The 8,694-nt window shown below is 39.7% G+C and overlaps 1 protein-coding gene across 1 annotated transcript; it reads left to right on the top strand.

The window, feature by feature from the left end:
- The first annotated feature begins 5,355 nt into the window (after window positions 1–5,355).
- Window positions 5,356–7,355, top strand: EMB975 (Tetratricopeptide repeat (TPR)-like superfamily protein). The gene has a single exon (XM_077364313.1). It carries the CDS (start codon window positions 5,723–5,725, stop codon window positions 7,250–7,252), a length of 1,530 nt encoding a protein of 509 aa, XP_077220428.1. The 5' UTR covers window positions 5,356–5,722; the 3' UTR covers window positions 7,253–7,355.
- The last annotated feature ends 1,339 nt before the right edge of the window (window positions 7,356–8,694 follow it).

The raw sequence follows: 8,694 nt of genomic DNA, 5'->3' as shown, positions 1-8,694 counted from the left end.
TTAAAAATATAAAAGGGCACCCGATAGGGGCGGGCGACCGCAGTGGCTCGGTCGACAGCGACGGTCAGGCAAACTAGCCGTTGGGGCGTTTTCTGCTTAACTTTTTCAAGCCAGTTATTTACAATTTTACCCAAAACGGTCAATTTTCAAATACACTATATATACATGATTAAAACCTATCTCTACAAGCTTTTGAACATTTTAGAAAGATCAAATCTCATTTTCTTTGAGCTAAAACCTTCTATCAAAAGCAAAACCTCTTTGATCTTGCATTTGCACATTTTATCAAGAGGAACTCCATAGGCTTTACATTTTATCTTTCCTTGGAGTATTGGTGAGCTATAAAAGTTTGTAATCCGCCTATCTAAGAGGCAAGAGAGTTTTTCTTTTATTTTCTTCATTTGTATTTGAAGGTCTTCTCTTCAGCCCGGTAACAAAGGTGAAGACGTTATGAGTGTCTCCTCTTCGGGCCATTAAGAAAGGAGAAGACATTATAAGAGGGTGTGTCCCCTTTGGAGTTGAAGGAGTTGGTGTACGGCTTTGAGATTTGCCCGTTGAAGAATCTCATATTTTAGTGGAGATCCCAAAGAGGTAAACTTGGAAGAGTGGAGTAGGTCTTGTGATAAACCGAACTACTATAAATCGTGTGTTCTTTGTGGTTGCTTCTTTTCTCCTTCATCTCTTGCACTTTGTGGTGATTGGTAAACTCTACCCCTTATTGTATTTATGTTTTATTAAAACAAGGGTTAAGGCAAATAGGCTTAAAGTAATATCTAAACCCTAAATTTCATTATCTTTAATATTTGAACAAGGGTTAGATTATTAAGTGCTTAATTAGTAAATTAATTTTAATATTCCATTTAATTAAGCTCAAATTTTTTAATTGACCAATTCACCCCCCTCTTGGGTTGTCACACTTGTATTTCAGTAAATCCGACCCAACCCGACAACCCGACCCGATTCCGGGCTAGATGGGTTGGGTTAGGGTTGAGAAATTTAGAGGCAGATTGGGTTAGGGTTGAGGGAATGCTATCTCGGGTTGGGTTAGGGTTGGCCTCAACCCAATCCGAGTTGCACCCCTAGATTTTATATGATGTGGGGCGTTATGAACCCATATATTTTCAAAAAGTACACCCAGACCATAGGATGATCCAAACCGTCCATTTGTTGGGCCACAATAAATAGGTTGCGTCTATGGGTGGATCGCACGTGATCAGGCAGATACGAGTGGAGTGGCATGTGCGTCGAGCTGACCTTTTAACATCCCTGTTTTTTTAATGGGAAGTGATATATCCACGCCTTTTGATTACTAGGGACACCCATCAGCAGTGTATCAATGACTGCAGAGGGACTGATGTACTCCATGTTAGGAGTCAATGGGGCTGATTGCCACGTCCTTCTTGGAGGATAGGCAGAGGTTCAAGACAAAAAAGATGGAGTCTGAAGACCCACTAGGATGAAAACTCAAAAGAGCAGTCTAGGCAAAAGTTAGGGTCATTCACCCGCTAAGCCGAAAATATGCAAGGGCGACTTAGGCAAAAATTAGGTATTAGCCTGCTGAACTGAAAACCCGTTCAAGCAAAAGTTAAGGCAAGCGAACCACCGGATCGAAAATACTCCCGTTTTGGTACGCTTGGCATTGCTAAGAGGGCAGTCTGGGATGTTGCGAGAGTCTATCATGTTCTCCTTTTGTTTTCGAGTTGGTAAGTCTATCTGAAATGACTAAATTGCCCTTACTAAATGACTAGTACTTTGATTCTTTTATTTATTGAAAGCCAATAGATGGGAAGTGCACACTTAAGGGGCCGTTTGGATAGGCGGATTTTAGAATCCAGGATTTCTTCAAAATTGTAGCTAAGAGACAAGAGAAGAAGCGAACCAGCCGTCGTTTTTTACTTCTCGCCCTTATTTCCAGTAGCAAGAGAGTAGAAGATCCACCCATTTTTCCAAGTTTTGGAAATCTCAGGATGTAGGAAAGATCTCTAAAACTTGGTTTTCTCATTTAAGATCGAAGAAACGCTGCCAAGACAGCAGCAACAGCTTGATCATGAACCCTCTTTTACACTGTTTTCAAACCAAAAATGTGGATTCTAAAATCCGCGTTTCCAAACGGCTCTTTACTTTACATTGATAATAGGGGTGGCTACAGGGCAGGACGGGGTCAGATGTTGCATTCTCCATCCCCACCCCGCACAATATGGGAAAAAATTCCCCTCCCTGCCCTGTTGTAATAATAATTTCTAATTTTGTAATCTACTCAAACAATTATTAAATAAGATTCCATAGTTCCAAACTAAAATATAACACTTTATAAAAAAAATACAAAGGAAAATTTATTTAAAGTATAGGCGGGGATTATAGGGTGGGGGCGGGGAGGGACCATGGCCATCCCATCCCCGCCAAGTCTACTCTCCGGGGAATTTTTTGACTCCCCTGTTTTCGCTGGTTTACTACCCAACACTAATTGAGAACGACTAAGCAGGTAGTGCCGTCATGATCCGTGGACCGGTGAGGATAGATTCTGCCCGTATTTTTTTTACTCGGGACAACCCACTCTAGTGAAGAGCAGTCACTAATACACTCGATGTGGCTGTCCCAAGTTTTAAAAAAGTTGTGAATCCCTCTGTCTGCACATCATTAGGCGGCTCAAGTGGTCCCCACAAGGAACTCAGATAAAAATAAAAAAATCAGCAGACTATCTTTTGTTGGCAGAACCCTAAGGCCCTGTTCATAATGGATTTTGAGAATTGATTTTGAGTCGAAAACTGATTATTGGGCTCGAGATTGTGTTTAATTTTAGTTGATCTAGACAGTCCATCTAATAGGCCCTAGATTAGACTTTCAATCATGCCAATTGGAGAATCCTATTATCCAATAATGTGTTTGCTTGGCGGTCGAGTTGAATCTAATTGTTGTCTATTCGTAGTTTTTTATCAGTCACATTCGATAACCAAAAATACATTAATTAGATGTTAGAATTGTTCTGTTGGCGTGATTTTTGGGTCATTAGGGATCCAACATAAGGCCTATCAAATGAACAGTCTAGATCAACCAGAGGTAGAAATTATAAAATTTCAAGCAATGCCACACTGTATTACAATGAGGTTGCGCCCTAATGAAGCTTTCCTCTATAGGAAGTGTGCTTGTATTTACTTAATAAGGGGCATCACACAAACCCGACCTGATTTTATGGTAAAAGCTCGATCCCAACTCCAAAAAAATGACCTGAGTTGCACCCCTAATAGAAACTAAGCTAACCAAACTTACCCTGACTAGCAACTAAGCTAACCAAACCAATCTTTGGTTGCTACAAACGGTTACCCAATTTGTTGGATTTGACCCAGCTTACTTTTTTTATTCACTTAACTTATTGTCACCAAAAAGATTGGAATATATAGGAACATTTTATGTCACGATAAATTCCTTTATGGGTATTATATTAAACACATATTTTCCAGTATTTTTCAAAAACTGATATGGGCCCGCTTCATAGGTTGATCCAAACCATTCATTTGTAGGACATAACGTAAATAGGTCATCATACCCCGTAAATAATCTACATAGGATGATCCGAACCCTCTGATGCAAAAGTCAGCCGCAAAATTTCCTACCAAATCCCGGCCTCCTAATCTAAATCAACCCCCATATAGGGCAGTGCAGAGAGAGAGAGAGAGATGGGGATTTAAGATATCAGGGGTAGATTTATGACTGCCCTAAAATAAATCTTTGTCGATTAGATAGGAATAATTTTCCATTATTGTTTGAACCGTTGTTGTGGGAATATAAGCAGGACAAATATAGATTGGAGTGGGTTATCAAACTTTGGTGGTCTAAGAACAACTAGGTTTTGTTGGTGTACCTAAAAGTATAGTTAGATCGGCCCAACTTTTGTAGAAAATGGTGTATATTTCTGACTGATAGCCTCACATGTGGCATCCTTATTGGCTCAGTCAGTGGGACCGGTGCGAAGAACCCTAACACGCACATGGGTCCCCACCAGCTATGCCAACCAAGTTGTGTGGGCTGGTCAATGTGCATTCTGCAACAATTTTTTCCTATACCTCACGTGTATCTCTTGATTGTGATGACTTCACCAACTTGAAAGGACGATGATAAATTCGCCCCCAAAATCTCCCCATTCACCCTATTTAACGGCACAACCCACAAAAAACAACCGTCTTGTGTAGTGAAAAATGTCAAAGAGTTATGTTAGATTCTCAAAATTCAATGTGAGGGGGTTAGATTTCAAACGATTAGGAATAAGATGAGAACTCACTTCTTCCATCGTCTCTTAATGCCTTGTAAAGAAGGGCAGTGATAAATCGACCCCCGTATATCTTAAATCGACCCCATACAGGGGCAGTGTTTAGAGAGAGAGAGAGATGGGGTCTATTTATCACTGCCCATAAAGAAACAAGGAAATATGGAAGGATCTGCTACTCTCTTGCTGACAGAAAGAAGGGCGAGAAGTCAAAATGACGGCTGGTCCGCTTCTTCTCTTGTCGCGTAGCTACAATTTTAAAGAAATCCCGGATTCTAAAATCCGCGTATCCAAACGGCCCCAGAGGAATGGGGAATGCACGCAGAATCCGTATAGCAAAAAGACATTCGGTCAATCATAACATAAAACACAAACAAGCGCAAGTGAGGTGATATAGAATAGAAACTAAAAGGAAATGCTCACCATCGAGGATGACTCAATTTCTTCTAGAGTTCGTATCCTGGGGGTAAAACTACAACTAAGGCCATGTTTGGCAACCATAAAAAAAAAATTTTCCATGATAAATTAGTTTACCCAGGCGGTAAGAGACGGGTAGTAACTAGTAAAATATCAAACTGAAAAAGATACACCCTATTTCATATAAAAATATAAAAATACCACTATCCTTTAAAAAGTATAAAAAATACCCTCATCTTTCGTTCACTCATAGCTTATAGGGATTAGGGGTATTAAGGTTATTTCAAGGAGTCAGGGTAGTTTGGTAGTTTCTTACAAGGAATTTACCAAGGACCATCGCAGAAGGCATTTTGCAGACCAGCTGTTGCATGAGAGAGGAGCCACCTCAGACAATAAGACAAAATCTGTTGAAAAGTGAGCCTAGGTGGTTGTTCTCTCATGAAAGAGCTGGTCCGCAAAATGCTTTCAGCCGTGGCCCTAGCAAATCCCTTCTTACCATATGGGAGGAGATTTTGGTTATTTGCCTTGAGATATTATTTTTCATGAGATAAGGGCATGTTGACTAATTTGACTTTGCAACTAGTCCAATAGATCACCTTTGCCTCGCATTGGTCTCTTGTAAGGTCGCCCTTCACTTTAACATCTCTCTAAATAATTTATCCTTTAATTAGTACGACATAGACGGAAAATAATAATAATTCATAGATAGAAAAGGGCCAACAAACAAAAACTATAAAACCAGTTTTAAGGTAAGCTATTATCATAGAGATTCTCCTTTTCTGCAGCATACTTTGCAGAAATTTGTAGTTCAATTTGAAAAACTTAAACTTTTTTTATTCTCATCTGCATTTTCTGAGAAAACCGCATGCCATTTGTTGGGTGAAATTTCTGGTTCAAGCTGGGAAAGCTTATAATCTTCCGAAACACTTGCATACCAACTGTTTGATTAAATTCCTCAATGAGGACTTTCATTCATTAGGCATTTAAAACATGACCCATTTCTTGTCTCCTTCTCAAATGCCTCCCTAGCATTCAATTGGAAAGATGAACTACATAATCACATCCTCTCATACTTGTTCAATGTTTGGAATGGGAATTCAGCAGTTCAAACCATCTCAAAGATCCAAATTCAGCAAGAATTCATTGAACCCAATAAGGATTACAGCCCAAACACGACCGAAAACCGATCCTCATAGAAAAATACCCAAAAATCTGCGATACCCACGTCGCGCAAAGCTTCCGCCAGAGCCCGGACCCAACAGAATTATGAAGAAAAAGAACACTCAGAAAAGGCCAACAACATATTCTAACGAGAAATTTGGATTATCTGAAGATAATGAGGATGGTGTGGGGGATGACAAGGAGGACTTGTCATGGAGCCAAGATGAGATAGACACAATTTCTTCTCTTTTCCAAGGAAGAATCCCTCAGAAACCCGGGAAATTGTCGCGAGAGAGGCCTCTGCCTCTGCCATTGCCTTACAAAACTCGACCTTTGGGACTTCCCACACCCAAAAAACATATAAGATCAGCATTGCCAATCGGGCTCTCACCACGATCATCGCTATGTGATCAAGTGTACAAGAATCCAGAGTTCCTTATCGGTCTAGCTAGAGAGATCAGAAGCCTTCCTTCGGAGAAAGATGCGTCTGAAGTTCTTGATCAATGGCTTAGATTCATCCGAAAAGGGTCGTTATCGTTAACTATCAGAGAATTGGGTCACATGGAGCTCCCAGAAAGAGCTTTACAAACCTTTTGTTGGGCTCAGAAGCACCCACAGTTATTTCCAGATGATAGAATCCTTGGTTCGACAGTCGAAATCTTAGCGAGGACTAGAGGATTGAAAAAGCCATTTGATGTGGAGAAATTTACAAACTCTGCCAGTAGGAGTGTAATTGAAGCGCTGGCAAGGGGATTTATAAAGGCTAGAAGTTTCAATCTTGCTCGAAAGCTTCTCTTGGTCGCGAAGGACAACAAAAGAACACTAGATCCAAGCATCCATGCCAAGTTGATATTGGAGCTCAATAAAAACCCAGACAAGTACAAGCTTGTATTGGCATTGTTGGATGAGCTTGGAGAGAGAGAGGATTTGAATTTGAAACAGCAAGATTGTACTGCTATAATGAAAGTCTGTATAAGGTTTGGGAAATTTGAAGCTGTGGAGAGTCTATTTAACTGGTTTAAGGAATCTGGACAGAACCCAAGTATTGTAATGTACACAACTTTGATTTACAGTAGGTACCATGAGAAAAAGTATAGAGATGCATTGGCTGTTGTTTGGGAAATGGAGGAAGCTGAATTTCTTTTGGATCTTCCGGCTTATCGGGTTGTAATAAGACTATGTGTTGCTTTGAGTGATCTCTCAAGGGCTGTTAGATATTTTAAAAAGCTTAAAGAAGCTGGGTTCTCTCCCACTTATGATATTTACCGTGATCTTATCAAGGTTTATGCAGTTTCGGGGAGGTTAGCAAAGGTTAAAGAGATCTGCAAGGAAGTGGAAATGGCGGGATTTAAGTTGGATAAACAGATGGGGTCTCTACTGTTACAGATAGAAGAAGTAGGGTCAGTCTCTTAAGTTTTTTAATATGTTGTTTTGCTATATTCCAAATATCAGTACACCGACTTGTATTCAATGTTCTTGTTTGATTTCAATAAAGTGCAATATCTGGTGATGCTTACCTGTTGAAGTTTAAATGATTAAATAACACCAACTCTGTCAACTTAAGCTTTTGGAGTAATTGGTTATTTTACATGGTATCAAAGCTTTTGCCTCACGGCAGGTCATGGGTTCAAAACCCAACAACTCCTTGATATTAAAAATCCACTTGTACGGCCAACCCAAAAGAGGGTCCACATGTGCTAAGTGTACGTCCAACCCAAAAAAAGAAGAAAAGGGGCCACACGTGAGGGGGAGTGCTGAAGTATAAATGATTAAATTACACCAACTCTAACAGCTTAAGCTTTTGGAGTAATTGGTTTTTTTTTTTTTTTGAAAATTGACATATTTTATTAATATTAAGATAGCAATTGGGACCAGTAGTCCCATCCTGCAATACAAAATATTAAGGTGAACTAGACCGACATGCCGGCACTAGTCCAGACAAGATAAACTAAACAATATCCAAATTTAATACAGTAGTCCATCACTATCCAAGTCATCCCATCAATCGCTTCTTTTCCATCAGCAATTTTCCAAAGAATTCCATCCTACTCCTTTGCCATCTTCACAATTTTCGATCCAGTCATAACCAAATTCAACCCCAAAAAAATGTCTATTGAGACCTTTTAAACAGAAAACCAAAATACCTATGGCCGAAAGCTTTCACACACAGTCGCTCAACTCCACTGAAAGGATTCCAAAATCTAGTTCCAGCTCCATATCTTCAGGCCAAAAGTCTGAGGCGGACTGCGGAAAGGTAACCTCTTCCACTGGATTGTTCTACATTACATTTACAGTTCAGAGTTTGCCATGAGATCTACTGCACCTTAGCATCTTTCTCTAGAGATTAATTGCCAAATTCAATTATAAAAAATCTTAGACATTCCAACTAAACTCATTTACATGATTAGTTCGAAGGTGATAATTTGATGTTTGCTATTATGTTCTTAATTGTTGAGAAAACTTAACTTTTAGGACCATGAGATCTGATATAAATCCAAAGATGCAACACTAGACTGAATGGACTGGCGATGTTAGAACTTAGAAATACAAGAGTTTTGGGTATTGATTTGAAAGGAGTATTGCAATTAAGATGGTACCTTGTCTTAATCTCATGACTATGGCAAATGCTGTGAGGTCCACGATTGCCGTGTCTGAAGGGTGTACTCTTTGAAGGGTCCATTCTCTTGCCATCTTGTACGTGTTGAAGGATAAATGATTAAAGAACACCATCTCTAACAGATTAAGCCTTTGGAGTAATTGGTTGTTTCACATGGTATCAAAGCTATTGCCTCACGGCAGGTCCTGGGTTCTAAACCCAACAACTCCTTGGCACTAAAAAACAATGTGTACGCCCA

The sequence above is a fragment of the Tasmannia lanceolata genome, unplaced genomic scaffold (assembly GCF_043159265.1).
Source record: "Tasmannia lanceolata isolate RefF3 unplaced genomic scaffold, GAP_Taslan_0.1 ptg000020l, whole genome shotgun sequence".
Taxonomy (NCBI): domain Eukaryota; kingdom Viridiplantae; phylum Streptophyta; class Magnoliopsida; order Canellales; family Winteraceae; genus Tasmannia; species Tasmannia lanceolata.
This window is presented reverse-complemented; position numbering and strand designations above follow the sequence as displayed.

Bases quoted from the DNA above. Each gene is read 5' to 3' on its own strand.
- EMB975 (XM_077364313.1), top strand. From the start codon at position 5,723: ATGAACTACATAATCACATCCTCTCATACTTGTTCAATGTTTGGAATG.